We start from the raw sequence: 20,503 nt of genomic DNA on the forward strand, positions 1-20,503 counted from the left end.
ACAGATACACCACGCTGATTTTATAGTCGGAAAGGGGCTTGACTATCCAACGAGCACTTTGTTTTAAGCATACTGAGTCATTTACTGACCTCCTGCTCACAAAGTGACACATCCATCTTGTAGAGAGGCAATCTGCTGATGTTCTCAACAATCAATCGGCCTTCCACAGCACACCGGTCTGTGTGATGTGAGAAATATATTTCTTTGCCCCTCATCTCTCTGTCTGGTGGCCTTGAGGATGGGAAGAGGGCAAAAACTGTAAACTGAAAATGCTCACCCTAAAATAGGACGGGGGTTTAATTTGTGTGTGTGTGTGTGTGTGTGTGTGTGTGTGTGTGTGTGTGTGTGTGTGTGTGTGTGTTTGTGGCATCATGTGTAGGTCAGCAGGTCCTAGTCCATCTGACTTCCCTTACCATTTCCTGCTTTGTGACCCAAACAAGTTTGTGCCAAATGCTTTCAGGTTCCATCACATGGACCGCTGTTCCTCATATACATTCAGCAATTCAGGAAACTCTGACGTTATCCAGTGTACTCATTTTATCAGGCTGAACAGTGACTGATATTGTAATTGCTATGTATCAGAGTTATGTTACTTCTACAGATGAGGTCTTTTGTTGGGAAAAAAACAGGCATTTTTCATGAGCATTGACTGTATTCCTATGATCAGCTGTGGTTGATACTGTAAATGCTCAATGCATGCTCAGTTAAGCACAGACAACAGCATAAAATTAGTTGTTCCGCTGTTGCTGAAGGAAAATCTGCCAACAGTCACAAACAACAGGAGCCACTAGGGCTGGGTATTGATTCGGACTTACCAGATCGATTCGATTCCAATTCACAAGGTCCCGATTCAATTCCGGCTTTGATTCGATATCGATTCGGTCAGGGGTTCAGTTACAATACCAATTTTGCTTGGATATGAGATATTCTCAGAGAATTAATGCTGTAAACTGTACAAGGAACCCTCTATCTGATGCATTATTAAAACATTAATGTTCACATTAAGAATTGACCCCAAAGCAGTTACATTAATGTACTTTCTATTTAACATGAACTCACTACAGCAGTCAACACAATATAGTGCCACTCTACAGACTCTACAGTCAGTGAGTATTGAGTGACCAGATAATTGCTTTCTTTAGTACATTTTATAAACAACACCAGGCAGCCGGTGTAAATAAGGTGGCTAGAAACATACCTGCTGTAATGTAAACATCACTTATACCTCAGGAAAACATGCCTTCAGCGGAACAGCATGTTCAACGAGATCAGGCCACGAGATCTCGCACAACGAAATCTCGTATGAGATATCGTGCACAGCCAGATCTCATTGAACATGGCGCTGGAGCTGCTCCAGTGAAGGTACCGCCAAGCCTAAAGGCAGATGTCTGGATTCATTTTGGATTTAAAATCCACGGGAAAAGACATATATTAAAAGATAGATCTCAGATTTTATGAATCGATATCGGACAATTTAAATGAAGAACGATTTAAATCGGAAAATCGACTATTTAAACCCAGCCATAGGATATACTGTCATTAAGTATGCCTTATGTGCTGAAGATTAGAAACAATGGAAAAAAGTCTTTTGTATTTCAAGTAAGGAAATTTATCATGTCCGTCCTTGTGCTTGTTCCAACTTCAGTTAACCCTGATTTACAGAACTGACAGTAATTTCAGAGATTAATGCAAAAATAAATTCATTTTATCATCATAAAGAACATGGATGTCTACTGGAGGTTATCTCACACTTTCTATACATAATTATAGAAGATTCGTCTGTCCCAGCACCATTTGTCCTTGACAACACAGCATCCACTTTTCACTTATCACCACTGATCACTTTAATGTTCAGCTCAGACATGGTCCCACTGAAAGCACTTTATCTTGCTATTACTGCGGCCTGGAATGATACGGGATAAATGAACAAGCCACAGACATACTATTCAATTACAGGAGCAAACACACACACACACACTCTTAACACACTCGATCTTTCTGCTTCAGTGGCTTTTCATACAGAGATTCCCAGGGAACAAATGTTCCACCCGAGCGCATCCAAACAGTCTCCTCCTCCAGACCTTTCTGTTTTTGCTTTTTTTTTTTCTTCTGTTGTCTTTGTTTTCCCTGTTTCTTCTTTTTTTTCGCATCAGCATTCCCTTCACCTTCGCCTTTTTGTTCATTGATGTTAGACCTCTCTATGTCAATTTAATATTTTAATTTTAATATTTTAATATATTTAACATTTCCCCTCGTGTCAGAGCTGCTCACGTGTGGAAGACTGAGGATTTATGTGAAATCATGAAGATAAGATCAGAAAAGGATAATGTCCCCAAGTGATTAACTTAACTTTGATTGATCTGCACCAATTTAAGTATAATTATACTCTTTTTCATTTGTTAATTTTCTACCTAACTATTTGATTGCATTGTCACGTCCGAGCACTCGCTGTTACAGGTCGTTCAGTTTTACTGATCACAGCTGATTTTACAACTGACTGCATATGCTGTGCTTTTGCATTAGCTGTGTCTAGTTTGTGTGATAGAAAATGGAAAATTATGCATGCCGAGGGTTGAAATCCATTATCTGTTGAACTATCACTACCATTCTGATTGCATTGGAAATTTACCAACTCCTATTGTCGCCTCCTCAAAAAAAAAATCAATCTTAAATCTGTCGTTCTTGATTCCCGTGCTGCTTGTCCCACCTCAGCCGCTCCCAGTTTATATGAAAGATTGCATATCCTTATTGTTATAATAGTGATTCATCTCAGCCCAGCCTCTGTAGTAGCAATGATCTCCCCTTTTCCTATGCAACCAACTCCTTACTCCTCCTTTGTGCCATGCATTCATACAGAAACATTCACTCATAATGCCCCCTCTGGCTCTCCAGAAGGTCATTAACCCCAATCTGTCTCTGTAGTGCATGAAGCCAGTTATTAGCATCACCTGATTGGCTAGATGGTATTGTTGAGGTCTGTACCGATAAGGCAATATGAACATCCCTCCTGCTGATCTAACAACACATAAACAGGATATGACAGCATGGTGCTGAGGATTAATGATTGTTTGATATGTCTCTGGATTTCCTTGGTATCATAATTTTTATGATTAATAGCAAAATAAGACTTTTTTTCAGCAGGTCAGATCAAATGCCTGTACCCACTTGCCAAAGCTGCATGAACTGGGGCAAGCAGATTCACGCAGCCAACCTCCCCTCCAGCAGAAACAACAATGAAAGTCTGCTCTTCCATGGAGGCGGGGTTGAGTTTCCTTTGTTGTGGGGGTCTAGCATCAAAATCATGACCCTTGACTCCCCTGAGGGTAGGGTTTGAGCTTTGGGTTCACAGAGGGTGTCAAGGGAATAGGGAGATAATACGCTTCACTGCACTCCAAAGAAGTCCTGGTAAGCAGGCCTGCACAGAGAAGCAGTTACTAGAAAGAGATCCGTGAAACAACAGGAATAAGCCAAACATTCCTCTTTTCCAAAAAAAAAAGAAAAGAAAATCTTGTGAAATTAGCAAAGACTACACCTCACAAAGCTCCAGAGACCTCCGGTTTGTCCTGGCAAAGTGTTGAGGGGAAACAAAGCAGTGCAGCATAATAGATATGAAGGATCCTTTAGCAATGAAGCCCCTTCTTACTCCCTATTCCCCTTCCTCTCATCCATAACCCATGGGTCGCTTTACTGGGACTTAATGGCGTCCCAGCTGTGAACATGGGCAGGCCCAGCCGAGTGCACTGTGCCGGAAAGACCCCTGGACCCTGGGGGAATTCAACCAAGTGTCAAGAGAGGAGCAGGCGGCAGCATGGAGGAAGACAGCGAGTCGAACAGCTCCATTGATCTGTGGTGAGGGGGGCTTTTGCCTCGCGGTGATGCCATTCTGGCCTGCATTTCTCGAGGCACTTGGCAGCCCTTATTCACTGATTCATGGTGGTACAAAATCATTACATAAAGTGCTGTATTATAATGTGCAGTGTGGTAAATGTATAAAAGAAAGAAATTATTTGTGACTCCTACTCAGTAAGGTTTCTAGATTTCTCTTGGTTTTAGTCTGCGGAGCCTGTGAAAACATTTTTATAATGTCTTCTAGGCTCTGGGGGAGCTTTGCTAAGTTGAGAAAATAATCCTGATGATGTCATACACAATGTCTTATAAACTAGGGGTTAGGGGTTTGAACTTTTAACATTTAGCATTTTTGGAGCTTGACTCATAATAATAGCTGGGACTTAAAGTCTCTTAAGGACATCATAAAACCTGGTTCTTATGAGTCCCCCAACTTTATGGACGTGTAGTACTAAATTGCTGAAATACCCTTAAAAGTAAAAGGGGAGAAAATTGCAATAGTTAAAAAGTAAGTACAAGAGTAAAATCTATCTGTTGTACAACAGCAAGATCAGGCTCCTGCTTCCTGCTAGGCTTCGACTTTTAAGGTGGAATTTCCTTCTTCGTCCTTGTCTTCCTCTTCCTCTAACTTACTTGACATCCGTTTAACCCCTCTCAAGTTGAAGGAATGTCACTGTCCATTCAGGCCACACACACACACACACATTGTACATTAATGCACACTGTGCCTAGAGACCTTCTCCACCTACGCACAGCTGTCTGCCACCTGCTGTGGAGCAGCCATGCTTGCGGAAGACACTTCATATCGCTTAGCGTGCATTTAGCACCGCTCCAAGCTTGTGGAATTCCAGTGTTAGATGACTTAGGCCTGCTTAGCAGATGCAATGTAACAGATGGAGGTACTTTCCATCTCTATGTATTAATTATGGCCACTACTTGTATATTAAAAATTGATTTTTAATGGGCGCTTGGCATAAGGCACGAACTATATACCACTTAGACTTTTGTGAGTTTGTATCCGTCTTGACGTGCAGCACATCCTCCATCTCTTCTGCCTTCTTTACATGCATTTCCATTCTGCTCCAATAAAGCACCGTTTTCACCAGTGGTGGAGTGCTCATCAAGATGTTTCATCAAGATTCATGTCAGATTTTCTGGGTGAAACTTGCTCATCATCATTAAGATGTACAGCATTTGGGAAGATTTTCTGCAAGGAATCATTGTTCAGAGTCCCTCTGACAAAATGAAGTTAAAGTTGTGTGACTGACAATTTTAATATGGACTCTCACAAATTACCCCTGAATTATACCTCCCACCACATTTCCTGCATTTGAGAAAGATGCACCATGAATGTGCTCTGGAGCTGCACAGATTCTACTCAGTATTGATTTTTGTTTTCCTAGTAATCTCGAGAGCATTCAGGGGTTTATTTTTCAGTGCTTTTTCAAATCACCGAATGTTAAGAACCAATACAGCTATTCTGTTGTGGCCAGTTGTCTGAAATGTTATCTTTTAGAGTATTTGTTATATTTTCCAGAAAGCTATGTAATAGGCCCATTACAGCATCACTGGCCATTTATCTGACTGTCCCATCTTTGTTGTCATCCTCCCATTGGCTTTTATCATACCTCTGATGGGACTTGGGGGGGTGTAAATGACTCACCCAATGCCCTCTGGATCATTTCTGCTCCAGGCTCCTACTGCCTCATTATGCCACTCCCTGGTCCTATAGAAGTGTGATTGCGTGTGTGTGTGTGTGTGTGTGTGTGTGTGTGTGTGTGTTTGTGTGTGTGTGTGTGTGTGTGTGTGTGTGTGTGAATGCCTCTTATTCTGTTTATTCTATCCTCCTATAGTAAACAAATGCATTTTTTCATTCTTTCTTGTATGTTCAAAACATACACTTACTTGCTATTTTTAGTATGCTTAAAGCTGCCCATTATAATTTCCCACAGGCCAATGAAATGTATTCATGTAGCTTGTTTTGTCCAACCAACAGTCCAAAACCCAAAGATAATCAGTTTACTATCATATATTGCAAAGAAAAGCATTGAATCCTCTCATTCAGAAGTTGGCACCAGCAAATGTTTGCCATTTTTGCTTGAAAAATGATTTATCAATCATCAAAATTGTTCAATTTTAGGTCAATAAATGAATCAATTAATCATTACAGATCTAATCTAATAAAACAGCCCTGCAATAAATCCTCATATTATATTTATATATATATATTTATATTTATATATTATATTTATAGATACTTCTAATATTGTGTTGACTCATGAATGGACAAACATAAACTGGACAAAAACCTTACAGGGCTGTTGTATTGGGTGTAGTAATGATAGGGTTAATCAATTTGTCAAAATAAATCAATGATTTTTAGAAATGGTTAATCTTGTAAGTCATTATCAAGCAAAATTGCCAAACATGACTCACTGAGTTCCATCTTCAAACCTCAAATGAAGTTGTCACTTTTGACTATAGCACATTTGGATTGTAACTTTTATTATTTTTTAAGCCCTAATTTCATTTCATCTAGTTAATAAAACATTGCATTTTGTGAAGTTCATACAGGGACCACATGAGAGTATTTGTGAGTAATAGATGGCTCTCTATAAAAATATTTCTCTTGATATCACAGTGTTAACTTTGCTGAGTTCAGTGGTGTGTCAACCCCTAAATTAATCCATTAGTCATCCTTTGGTTCAGAGCTTACAGTATGGATGATTTGTCTTGTCACACACTTGTGTGTTCATTTTTGTACACTCAACAATCAGATTCCTAGGTTTGCTCTCTATTTTGGGAAAATCGTAGCATTATGCAATGTTCCAGCCTCAGGGTGAAACCATTTACAATGGGCTTGTAATGGGAGAGAAACTGGGCTGTGGAATGAGTAATGAAGAGTCTGTCTGATGTAGCCATGGGGATGAGGTAGCTTTATGTTTGTCTTTGTACTCCCATTATGGCCATAGGCACGTGCAAACACATACTTTATCATTCATGCCTCTACCACCCCTCTTTTTCTCTTTCCTCTGTCTTCACTCTCTCTCATCCACGCCCAGCTGTCTCGCTGTTTTCATTACCTACAGTATTCTCTCCATCACTCTGTCATGCTGTCTTTCCATTTCCCTTTTTTCTCATCTTCTCCCCCTCTACTCCCTCCCAATTCGGGGGTTGCCTTTCCGCTCAGCTAGATCTTCCTTCCTTTCTTTTCCTATGTCATAGCCTGCAGTCTCCTGCGCACCCCACCCCCCGTCTATAGGGACAATTGAGAGGAAACACAACAGAGAAGACACTGGAGTGGGCCTCTTGAGTTAGAAATGAGTAACTAAGGAGGAGGGTGTTAACATATTGAGTCTGCTTTTATGGGAAACTACTCAGACCTAATTTAGGTAGCAGTTAAGTGGTCAGAGCTGCCAATTTGATTTTTACCAAAGAGCGAATGTGTACACACTGGTTGGTAAAAGATAAATGGTGTTTTTAAACCTAATGGAAGGTTGGAGCACTTGGAAAGTGATGGTTCCAGGATGGGGTTGTGGTGTGTGCATCTTTGTGTCTTTGAGTGCGTACAGTCTCTGTGTGAGTCCTTCCACTGAATGGATGCTACATTATTCAGAAGCCATTATTTTTGCGCCCTACTACTGAGAAGAGAAGGTAGAGAGAAAGAAAGTGTACAGTGTTGTCCATAACTGCTTTAAAAGCAGCCTTGGAATGAATGTTTCCCTGAAAAAGTATACATTTATGAGTTTCTTCATAAGGCCCATGCAATTTTTAAATTACACAATGGATTCTGAGGGAGTTTAGAGGCCCAAACATGATGACAGCTGCCACAAAAAGATCATACAGACCAAAGTTTATTCCTTTGACGCTCTAAAGAGTCCCAGTAAAGCCTTTTACTGTCAACCACTTTCCTCACTGGTTTTCCCCCTTCTGCCAAATTCCCTCCTTTCTCTGTATTGCCTGGCTGCAGGAGAATCACAAGACAGAGGCATGGCAATTTAAGCAGGCCTGTCACATGCTGCTTAATTCCAATAGGCTGTGATAATTTGCCTTTTCACTCGTCCTCCCTCCCCGTCGCAAGGGCACTAACTAACCTGCACGTTACCATGACGATTCAAGCGGCCGGGTGGCCCAGTGTTTGCACATTTAGTAGGAGTTTCCAACCCCTTTCTCTTCTGTCTAACAGTCACTGCTTATGGTGTCTCCCACCCATCCCCCATATTCATATTATCCACCTGCGCCCCACATCTCCATCTCATTACTGTTTTCACCTCAATTACACCCAGTTTACATCGGCGCCCATGACTCCAAACCCCTCCCTGCCTTCAGATGAGACGAGGAGTTCTCTCTCTCTCTCTCTCTCTCTCCTTCTCTTTGTCTCACCTTGGTGCACACATCCATCCATCTGTCTGAACACACCCATTAATGCATTTACGATCCCATCTCTTAAACCGCAGTGCCAAATTTCCACTAATTTCCAGACCTTTTTTATCTGGCACTGGAGAATATGAGAAAGTTGAGGGGTCAATGACTGAAGCGTCTACCTCTCAACCTTCTGCTGTTTCTCTGATTGCCCCGTCGCTCCCTTGACACTTCTTGTGCATTTTCTTTCTTTTTTTGTCAGCGGATGCGTAGCCTTTTACATGATAGGCATGTAGCTGTGAAATGGGACAAGATGAGGCACAGCACCCCAACAAATAGATCTGGGGAGAGTAGAAAGAAAGATTGTTTTTAGGGGAGGAGAGCAAATTATAAAATGGAAGATTCTTGGTGCAAAACAAAAAGTATGTAGTGACGATATCTATATATAGTTGTATTTTTGTCTTTTATTAGTAAAGTGAGTAAAGTAAACAGCTGTTTTGAGGTTTCTTGAGGATTTTTTAATTTACCTGGGACTTTTATAGCAATCGTTGACATAATCCTGCATATTCTCCCATTTTTGGATTTTAATCCCACAACTCAACTTGCAGGACACATGACATCACAGCATGGGAACAGATGGCTCAGCACCAAAAAGATTTCAGACAAACTAGAAAGGAGCAATGGTTGGGGGGGTGGGGGGTGGGGGGGTTTGGGGGGGTGCTGAGCTTGAATAAACCCATCTGCTCACAGATGGATGCAGAATTCATTTGAGGCTGTTAGGACAGTCTTGTTGCTATTTTTGTCACAACACTCCATCTTTCACAGAAGGTGGGATGGAGGCTAAAGGAGGAATATGAGAGGGAGAGAAGTAGATTCAGAGATGTATGAAGAGGTGTCTGCTCTCTCCAACTGGAGGCAGGGGACGCTGGGAATGAGGATAACAGGCTCCCAGAATGCAGCTGGCCTTGTTTCTGGGGCTGATGCAGAGATATTCATTAGTTTTTTGGTGTCTTTTATTACCACACAGTAGCTGTTAACTTTAGTTTGAAATGGTGTGTTTGGAGTCACAGAACGTCATTGCCATCAGCATTATGATGCTATAAATAGAGAGACATTTTGCAGAGGAGAAAAGGATAAGCTTTTGACAGCATTTATTTGATGAAATCTTGTCATTGGGAAATTTAATACAGCGGGAAAAGTTAAATGGCAGCCAAATTAATTAAAGGAACAGTTGTGAAAATGGCCTACTGGTAAAATTACCTGTTCAATCATTACAACATAAAAGTCATTCATTTAACCCTGGTAACTATGTGGTTCAGTGCTCAATGCTTACACTTGAGCTAACAGTAAGGGAGTCAGTGTTGTTAAATTATTAGCCCATGTAACAGGATAACAAAGTCCACAACAATCTGACAAACACAGACCCTTGACATAGGTAACTTGTTAGCAAACCACCTGTCAGCTATTTAGCATCACACATCCAGCAGGGAAACATTAACGTTAGTAATTTCCTGGCCACTTGACTATGCTGTCTTTTTAGTTCCTTTTTAGTCTTCACCAATTCCTGAGATAAAAACGTGGGATTTTTAGCTGCTAAATGTTATATTTCTTCACCAACTAGTCACTAACTTTGCCTGCCATTTGTTGCTGGGGAGTTAGCATGCAGTTGGTTATCAGACCTAACATGTTTTGCTAAAGAAAGAAAACACTAAAACATGAAAAACTTTTCATGCTAGCTCAGCGTGCTACCACAAAACAACAAACAATGGATGATTTGGATGTCTGTGTTCCTTATTTTAACTTTTAACTGCTATTGCATTTTCTCGTCCTTTATTCCTCAGTTCAAGCAGTGGTTGCAAGTACATTTACTCAAATAATGTCTTCAGTATTTACTATTTAAATTTATGCTGCTTTATACTTTGACATCCCTCTGAGTTTCAGAAATTGCTCACTCCTCGACCAGCTGTAAGATGTATTGACTGAGAAGTGACCATATTTGGACGAGAGGGTGGAGCTGACCCTAGTGCTAGCTGCTAGCTTGGTTAGCACGGTGCATTTACATTCTGTGTTTAACTGTGATAATACTGATGCTAATTTTTGCTAGCAAAAAACAGGCTTAAAACCATTCAAACAAAATGTATTTACTGGAAAAACTGAACAGCCAACTCCTTAGAGGGGAGAGAGAGACAATTAACTTTCATGCACTGAAAACACACTGTAAAAGAGTGGCAGCTATGCCTATACTCTGTGAATCTGGGGTTACACCATGTGCACGTTACGTAATCAACATTGTCACTGTGGTAGCAACTTGCCAATCACAAGGTAGCCATGCCCCAAAGCGTACCCTGCTTTATCGTCTATTTTACTCTAAATGCCACCATAATTTATCAAAATGAACATCATGCTCTATTTAAGAACACTTGAAACTAGCACTTGAGACCATGAACTCATTAGGAAACTGTTTACTGGTGTAATAAATCAAGTAAGAAGTAGGGTCATTTTCTTACATTCAGACTTCTTTTTGGAAAGAATGCAGGTTTATGGCACTTACACATTGGCTTCATTTTTCAGACCGGGAGCTACCCTATTCTTATTCATAAGTGACCCTACTTTCTAGGTCAAAATAGTTTTACACTGCACGAGGCAAAACACGAGATCTTATACCACTTTATGTCTCTGATTCAAATGCATCATGTCACCCCCCCCCCCCCCCCCCCCCCCCCTCCCCCCTTCTCTCCCTCTGTAGTCTCTCATATTCCTGGGCTGTGTGGCGGCTGCAGGGCTCGGCCTCAACCTGCTATGTCTTGCCATCTACCTGAGCTGCCTGTGCTGCTGCCGCAAAGACGAGGAGGAGGAGAGCAAGAAGCCAAACTCTTGCTGTGTAACCTGGTCTGCCGTTGCTGCCGGCCTCATCACATGGTGAGAAAATCAAGACGCTGACAAGCTGTTATGTCTAATTGCTGATGATAGTGCACACCCACAGACACAGTTGATGTATGTGATTCTGTGTGTTTTCCCATTTTCTTTATTGGTCATTCTGTATTCCTAACGGGAATCTGTGAGTGGTTTTCACTGCACAGACTCTCATTCTGTCTTTGCACATAACCTATTTTCACAGGAGATCCATAACTCATCATCCAGAGACTCTCTGAATATTTGTCCACACTGTATGTGTTTGTCCGCCTGTCTATTATGTTTGCTAGTCTCTTGTTTGTCTGCCTGTCTCCATTTTCCCATTTGTATTCTCAAGACATTCAGGGACTCTCTCTCTCTGGTGTACATGCCTGTCAGTCCACCTCTCTTTTGAAATACCCAAGCTCCCATTTGCAGTTCTGCAAGTGTGAGTGGTTCGGGTTCACACTGGCATATCCAGCCTTCTTTATTTCCTTCCTTTTGATGAAATCAGTCTTTGATCTGTTTCTGCTAAGTCTCTTTTCCATCTGTGAGACATTGATGTGGTTTATGTGGATGAAATCTCTCTGATACCATCTTACCTTTGCCTCATTTTTGTATGATATCTAGTTTAAAAACGCACACACAAAAATGAACCAAAAGAGTGAAAGTTTTTGATATTCGTTCAGAGAGTGGTCTTCTCAGTCTCGACATGTGTTTTTCAAAACAGCTCCTTAGGAAGCTATGACCTGTGGTTTTAGGGCGTATTGGCACAATCAGCTGATAACTCATCAGCTCCGAGTTCACAGTGGTGTAAACAAAATATCCCCTTTGTGTTCTGACTCTCAAGTAGTATACCATCATTATCGAAAAACCCTTCCTGATGTGGGTGTATTATAAATATTCTGCTGACAATGCAGAGTTTAGTGAAACGGGTGCATTACTGCCTCTAACAGCCAACTCACAAACAAGTCTCTTCACCTTAAAACCTTGAACCTCTCTCTGGATAGGATGCACCGACTGAGTCTGCAAAATAAAATGCAAAACAAATAACATGTAGGAGGATAGACTACTGTATAAATCAAACAACTAATATAACAAAAAATGCAATAATTTCTCTGTTTAGTAGCCTTAAGTATTCTATGTTACTGTAGGTGCAGACTAACAGATATCATAAAGAGAAAATAAGGCAGAGAAACATCATGAGTTGCTATTTGAATATTTTAAAATATTTGATTTAATGTAGAAGGTAACTATACATTCTTGATAGGGATATGATTGAAATATTAGGAAAAATAATGGGTTTTTAAACTCTTCCAGCAATTGTAAATAACATTTTAATTCTTGCCTGAACTAGGAGACTGTTAAGTGCATGAAGTGCAGCCTATTTATTTTGCATCTATAAAAACCTCCTGTTTACATAACTGGCAGGATAATACAACCCAAATAATGGAGAGCGGGTTACAGGTTACTAATAATATTTTTCATTAGCCTCATTAGTCCACAGCTTGTTTCACCGTCACGCAACAGGACAATAATAATGTATAATGAATTTAAATCTTAATTATCACATTTTATGCATGAAGAAATCGACCTTGTTCCAGAAACACTTAAATGATTAGTGTGAGGTTTATTTGAGAGCAGGAGAGATGTTTCTTTGTTTCTAAGATAATATCTGACCCAGTGTTTCCCCTCAGATTTTACATCTGAGGAGCGGTCCAGTGAATGTGTTTTGTTTTGGCTGCAGGCGGCTGAATTTCATCATATGTCGAGCTGAAAACTTTCCTGATGTGAAATGACATTATGTGTAGCTGCGATAAAGATTAATGACATCAGTATTGTGGCCTATAGCTGGTACGTAGACAACCTGGAGCAGTTAATTATTCCAGCTTATTATTCTGTTAACACCAGCTCATTCATTGCTGCTGTGTCGAACTTGCAAAGCAACGCTTGCCGCTGACAAACATGAACCTTTACAGCTCTCAAACTATAGGGGCAAAGTTCATTTCACAATCTGTAATAACGTTACCTAAACGCAGGCAGTGATGCAGCATAGTCAGCACTTACATCACCAGATAGAACCTATTAAGTCAGTCAATGAGATGTGCTCTTCCCACAAAGTAGCTAATTGAATCTGGTGCCAGATGAGTGGATGCTTCTCTCAACCATGTGACAGTCATGTTTAACAGCCAGTGGGTAATATTAAATTAGTCGAGCCTCGAGCATTTTTGTATGTCTTTTTTTTGTTAAAAGACAAAGTTCACTGTTAAATGGAAATACACAGGGGTTTCATGGCAGTGGATAAACTCCTGGAACCACTGTAGGTTTGAATCACTAATTAATTACATCGGCTTTCTACTCTGTCATATTTTTGAGCCACTGTCCACGTCTACTGGAAGTAATTTCCTGGAGCGTAAGTGAAAAAAAGAAAGAAAATAAATGCTTTTCACAAAAACGCCTCATTCAACAATTCTTAAAAAATATTTAATTTCCCAGTTTCATTAATTCAAATCTAAATTCTGGCCGCTAAAAGCATGATGGCGAATATTTTGTATGTCAAAATACCTTTGAGTCACTACTTGGGAAAAACAGCACTAAAGCACAAACCATACAACACTTAGCTTGATGTCACACACATTTATTCAGTGAATTCTCTCTGTCAAGTGTTGAAAATGGCCTCTGTTCCCATCCAGTCAACCAGTCTTCATTACGTGGTATTAAATTATTCATGTGAAGTTTTTAAAAAACGTAGAATGACTTAAAAAGTGGCAGACCTCCACACGTTAAAAATGTATGTTGCAAAACCAAAATTAGAAGCGTTAAAAATGCAAGCAGCGACTAGCAGAGGAGTCCTCCAAATTTGAAAAATATATAGTTGGTCCATGCCCTCCAGAACGACACACACAGTCTTCTCATTTTAAACTCTTGTGGTTAAAGTTTGGTTATAGGTTTAGGCACAAAAGCTACTCGGTTAAGTTTAGGAAAACATTGTGGTTTGGGTTAAAATGACTACTTTGTTAAGGTTAGGGGACTTCCGTCGTCATGGTTACAGTAATAACCACTTGGCAATAGTTAGGGAATAACTGTGGTCATGGTTGAAAGAAACCATTGTTGACATTCCCATATTAAAGTCCCTCGTTTTGTTGACCCACCATCCATCCTGCCCCCGGCCTCCTCCTCCCTCTGCGGACTTTGTGCCTCTACAACAACGTCACTCTACTTCCTCTAAATTCCTTCGGCCGCTAGAGGGCTTTGACGCTTGAGCGTAAGCAAGTGTTGTTTTGGGGGCATTTGCTGAAACCATTGATGCTTTCGTTTTTTTTTCTTGGGAGAGCAGTCTTCTAACGGATTATTCACCAGGTCTTGTTGTTCTCAGATCAACAAAACTCTTTCAGTACCTTCTTCAGACTATTTCTCCAGCACATTCCGATTTAAGAGACAAGCTCTCTGTAGGATTTTTAAAAACTTTGCATACACCTAACAGAAGTAAATAAAGTCTCAAATTTTTGATGATGTCGACCCTTCTGCAAGATTTCTACCCTCCAAACAAGATCATATCCTGTCTGATCTTCTGTGTCATAGCTTATGCTTTGTAATGTAATATACTGTAAAAAAAAAAAAATACTGTCAGTGCTATAAAATATGTAATGTCTTCATATGTTGGTTGTTTAAATTTTTTTTCTCTCAAATAGTGCTCAATAGTAATCCCATTAGAGTGCACTGTTTTGGTCTGGAGTAGATTTAAAGAGCTTCCGTGGTGCAATTTGATAAGTTGTAAGATTTAATATTGTGAGATGAATGAAGTGGGAGGAAACATCCTGTGGGAAATCAACTCTCCTTCATCTGATTCCCAACTTTGATTATGTCAATCTACTTGATATGCCAGAGGATGGATGCGAATTGCCCGGTGGATTTCACATTGGATTTGGGAAGAGGAAAACCTGCTTCGTTTTAATCTCTTCAGTCCGGCTCCTTCACCTCTTTTCACCCTTATGTTGCTTCCCCCTTTCTCTTCTCTAGGTCCTCTTTTCATTTTGCTTCCTTTCCCTCTATGCTCATCCTTGTTCATCCTCCCCTCTTCCTTCTGTTTCTGCTTAAAGCCGTGCCGTCCTCCACTCTAATTATGTTTGACAGTGGCTGGAGCTGATATGCAGTGATGTCCATTCTAATTAACACTGGTGAGGCCAGAGCAGATGTCACTCAGTGGATGTGGTTGTAGCTCTGCTTGTGGTGTAACAGATTAGCTGTGTAATTATACTGTAGTGTAACTGACTGAGCTGCTCATGCTGAGGACATCTGGACTCTTACAAAGCCACTGATAGTTTTATCCAGGTTGGATTTTGAGCACAATGACGCTTCTGTTTCTTTAGGAAGTCTTGGATGTACAGCAAGTTGTTAACAGTGACCTCTATTGCAACATGATGTTAAAGACATCTTAAATATCTCCTGTCAGTTTACCTAATACTGGTTGCGATGAATGGTTGTCAGGCAAAAATGGATCATCAAAGGATGTTGCCACAAAAATTCTGTTGTATTTGTTAATCTGTTTTGTATATTGTGTCTGCTGACAATCATAGCGCGGAAGTGAGAAGCAGGAAGAATATGAGAAAGGAAGAGAGATAAACTGTCTGTTTACATGACATCTGTGTATATGCTCCATTGGATCTGATACAGAATTTATTTGGCACACGAGCAGCTTGTAACAGAATACCTAACTATCAGCGTGCCAGCGGTAGTGCTTTAAAGCCCTTGTTCACTTTTTGGTGTCATCTATTTTCAGTAACCGATTTATAACTTTGTTTTTTACTGCATCTCGGGTCTTAAATTGGCTATTTTGGAAATGTTCAAGCTCTGAAAATAGAGACATGTGCATGAAACATTTAGAGAGGAGCTATTTGTGTTTTATATTACAGGCCTACAGCATATTAAGGGGATTTTTGGGGGTGGCTTGTTTGCTGACTTCAGGAGGGCAGAGTGAAATATAAAATCATCTATTTATATTTGTCGTCTCAAGAGAGTCATTGCTGCCACTTTGGTGCAAATCTCAAATATTCACACAGTCTATTCATAGTAGCCAAGGCCTTTTTTTTTTCTCTGCTGCAGGCTGAAGCTTTTGGTTCCTTTTTCTGAATTCCCCTCACTGTCTTTTATCTATTTTGTCATTTATCAACATGACAGTTTGGACTTCTGCTCAGTGCATGCCTAGTCAAATCTATAATATTCTTTCTCTTTGAATTAGACCATAGATATTTTAAGGAGCAGCACTAAAGGGGCCGGGAAGACAGAGAGAGCGAAAGAAGGATAGAAAAAGAACGAAATATTCCTCCTTCTTTTTTCTCTTCCTCTGCAAATGTCTCTCTGTCCTCCCAGTTCCCTTATATTCATAAGATTCTACCCTTAAAATATTTGCATGGTTCAAAGAAGCGCAACTTTCTCCCGGCTATTACCCAATACATTTTTCTGCGTCTGTGGCATTAGAGGATCTGTTTAGACACACAGAGATGAAAGAAGAGCAACTCCCGTTGTATGTTTTCTTTTGCAGGTGATGTCTTTTTTTGGGGGAACAAAAAAAAAAAACACACACATCCAACAAATAAAATGTAGCAGTATGTGTCATTATTTGTGTATTATTATAACTGTGGGTGCATGAAGCAAGACGGAACTGTCTTGTTCTGTTTGTCCCATTGTCTTGCGCTCTGCTCTTGCGTCACATTATTTATTGTAAACTCTCCGTCTGCCTGTATACAGTATTCGATTCCTGCCTCCATCACTGTCAGTCTGTCTCTTTTAGTCTGTCTATATCTGTCACTTCCTGTCTCTCCACGTCTTCCTTATTTCTCTTTCCAAACTGAGGCTTTTATTTATTCATGTCTGCTCTGTCTTTAAAACATCTCCATGCCTCTCCCTGAGGGTTGTGTTAAAACCTGCAGAGTGGGAGCTTTACCTGCAGGGGGTCAGTTAATGAGACTCTGTCCTTGTTCTACTAATTAGGAAAATAGCCCCTGTTGTTCCGCTTCACCTGCATTCAGCTCCGAGCGCCACACTGCCGCACAGCTAGCTCTGCCAGACTTCAGCGATTCCATTGTTGCGCCGTTGACTGTGGATTTATAGTCTCTCTTTTCTGCTTAATGTTTATTATCCGGACCATAAGGGAGGAGTCCAGGGGAGCCGGGAGGTTAAGGAGACTGCTCACGTCTCAGTCAGGCTTACCTCAGCTTGCCTTCCCTTTAGCTCTGACCTGACCTGCCCCTGGCCGTCACCGGGGACTCGTTTTGGGATGAGACAGTGGTGGTTTATCAAACTGAGCTATGGGCGGATGCAGTGATTACAGTAACAGATCAGAGAAAGCTATATCGATGTTTTATGGTTTATTAGATAAGTAAGAGAAGAGGCGCCCATACTCATAAAACCATGTAGAATTAATGAGGTTATAAAATATTGATCTGTAATAAATAATCAAGTCAATCGGCCATATACTGTATCTGCTCAACTCTAGAGAGGGAAATTGGTCCCAGAGAGCTTTATTCCTCCCTGTTTTATATCAACTGACTGGTTATCTGAAAAAAAAAAATCATCTCTCAGGCAGATTCAGACTCCAGCCTATTCAAAATGCGGCTGCCCGTATAGAACTAAAAAGTTTGACCATGTCACTCCAATTTCTAAACAGCTTCACTGGCTACCTTCAATTATAGAATCTTTTTTTTTTTTTTTTGCTTCTGGCCTATAAAGCACTAAACGGCCCGGCTCCTGAATATACTGTACATCAGACATGCTTCCATTTTATCAACCAGGCAGATCTCTCAGGCCCCAGGACAGCTTTCTAATTCCAAATCAGGCGCAGAGCATTTAGTGCTTCTGCTCCTTAAGTATGGGACAGTCTGCCGGCTTACAATAACTGAAGACATTGTTTTGTTTAGCTTTTAAGTAGGTTTGTTTGCCTGCGTGTGTGTGTGTGTGTGTAATGTGTGCCTGTATCTATGTCCAAACCAGTTTTTTACTTTTTTTACCGTTTTATCAATTGCATTTTGAATTGCTTCTGTATGATACTGTGCTCTACAAATAAACTTAACTTTACTTGGTTATAAGATAATGTAGTCAGTGACAGCAGTGCAAGTGAGTTTATTAGGCACACTTTTCAATATAATGTAATATAATTCAACAGCACCTCAAACCAGAGATTCCAATGATCGTTAAATGCTTCGTGACAGTATGACTAGCTGCTGTATTGGATTGTACTGACAGAGTCTGACAGATGCTGCTTGCTTCTCATCTTGTGATGAATTGAGTTAGTAGGTGGTGGTCTAAACAAAAGCGTCACTAATTATAGTAGTTGCTGTGTCATTTAGCAACTTGTTTCTCCCGAAGATCAACGTTTTCTCTCATAAAAAGAGTAATAATTTCCTCTGATATTAGCAGAGATGATCTTTATTTCAGGTTTTGCTATAAAAAAACTGTGACCTCTGACCTCAACTTTTAAATGTAACATCATTGTCGTCAAGTCTTCAGAGTATGTTGTGAGGCATTATGTTCTTCTTGTGGGGTTTATGTCGAGAAAGAGATTGTGTAGCTGCTTTTAAATCCCATATTATGGCAGCACAGTGCCACAGTGCAGACGCTCAGAGAGACTACTTAAGAGCGTAGGTTTATGATGCCGGGTATTTTGTTTGTGCTGCTTCTCTTGCTCATCAAATGAAATCCTTGGATGACTGAATATGCAAAAGTGTTTTCAAATTATGCATTCACATTCCAAAACCCTGTATTGTCAGATTTCTGGTTCAAAGAGTTATGTTTACATAAATGAACACAGAAATCCAAATGGTTTCAGTTCTCTATATGTACTGCATATTTGTTTTTGTTTTTTCCTGCTGTAATAAACCATTTTGTTCTGTTTGCTGCTCACAGATTACAGTTTCAATTAACTAAATTATCATATTGTACAGTAAGTAAAAGAAACAAGTCAGGACATAAGGCTGGACATTTTGGTTAAATGTGCAGCACAAAAACCTTTTTTCATGGAGGAAGCACAGACTTTAGCAGGAAAAAGCAACAAACAAAACAACTTCTGAATGAATCTGATATTATCTCTCCCGCAATCTTAATTGTGTGTGAAATCTCCCAAGATATCCCCCCAAGACACACACAGCAACTCCTGCTGCCTTTCCAGTGAATGCATGTCATTCATGCTGTTTGAGTGGACATAATATACCCTATAACACTTTTATCTCCTTACAGGGATCGTCCCAAAGAGCCTCATTACTGTACGTTTGCTTTTTCTTGTTTTTTTCCAAAAGCCAGGGTTGAGGTGGAGAAATTGATGAACCCACTTTGTGATAATGCCAAAATGCTAATGTGAAAAAGAAGACATGAAATACTGTGTAGGTGCTGATTTTTGTTCTCTCTTGTAGGTATATCTCTACCACAGGATGGTTCAGTATTTTAGAACAGAAACGACATTCCTATTTTTAGTTTTTCGCACGTTATTTTCTTGACTTAATCAATGAGCAAACTCTGACTGAAACGGCGACTGAAAAGGACATCGTCTCAAACATACAGGATTTACACTCCAATCAGTTGTACTCTGCTCCCCTCATTAATTTATCAAAGCCTTACCTGTCCCTTTATATGCCTTTTCTCTCTGCAGCGTTGCAGTGGGTGTGGGTTTCTATGGCAACAGCGAGACCAATGACGGCGTGTACCAGTTGACCTACTCCCTGTACAACGCCAATCATACGCTGGGCGGTGTGGACAGTCTGGTAGGTAAAACACAGTGCTCCTCACATTAGTGTCACATGATGAGACATCGTTAAATGACTTTGTTAAACGTCTCATACACATAAACACATATATACCTCACAATGTCCGTGTATAAATTAAGTGGCATCATGTTTTTAGTTTGTAAAAACCAACTGACTTGAGTATATATATATACAGCTTCAAACACATACACAGACACAAACACCCAAGAGAAGAGGAAAGCCCAGGGGACTCAATTTAGTTTACCTTTAGATGTTTTTACAGTCTTTTTATGGCTTTTTACCGCTACACACAAATTGACAGCCTCTCCACGCAGAAACTCTTTCCTCCCAGACAGACAACACACATATACACACACACACACACACACACACTCTCCCTGCTCCACCTTCTCCCAGTTGCTGTGGCCTCAGCAGAAACAAAGAATCGTCCTGTGTCTTTTTTGTGCTCACTTTAGCTCAGTGCTTGTGCGTGATACTTTTCTATTTTTATCTGCCTCACTTTCCTTCCATCCTAGAGACACTGATCACACAGACACCTAAATGTAGCTCGCTGTGGCAAATTTTGCACTTATGACAAGGCAGTTTTATCTTCTCAGTTGAGAGTCAAACTTTGAGAAATTAAAACTGTGGATATTTTGCTTTCTGGG

At 40.3% G+C, this 20,503-nt stretch overlaps 1 protein-coding gene across 1 annotated transcript in view; it reads left to right on the top strand.

The window, feature by feature from the left end:
- Positions 1-20,503, top strand: part of ttyh2 (tweety family member 2) — a 60,648-nt gene that overhangs the window by 5,851 nt on the left and 34,294 nt on the right. Inside the window, exons 2-3 of the mRNA XM_042398288.1 lie at positions 10,955-11,127; positions 19,742-19,853. Of these exons, the coding sequence (XP_042254222.1) occupies positions 10,955-11,127; positions 19,742-19,853 (285 nt within the window). The remainder of the gene's footprint in view (positions 1-10,954; positions 11,128-19,741; positions 19,854-20,503) is intronic.

The sequence above is a fragment of the Thunnus maccoyii genome, chromosome 20, assembly GCF_910596095.1.
Source record: "Thunnus maccoyii chromosome 20, fThuMac1.1, whole genome shotgun sequence".
Taxonomy (NCBI): Eukaryota; Metazoa; Chordata; class Actinopteri; order Scombriformes; family Scombridae; genus Thunnus; species Thunnus maccoyii.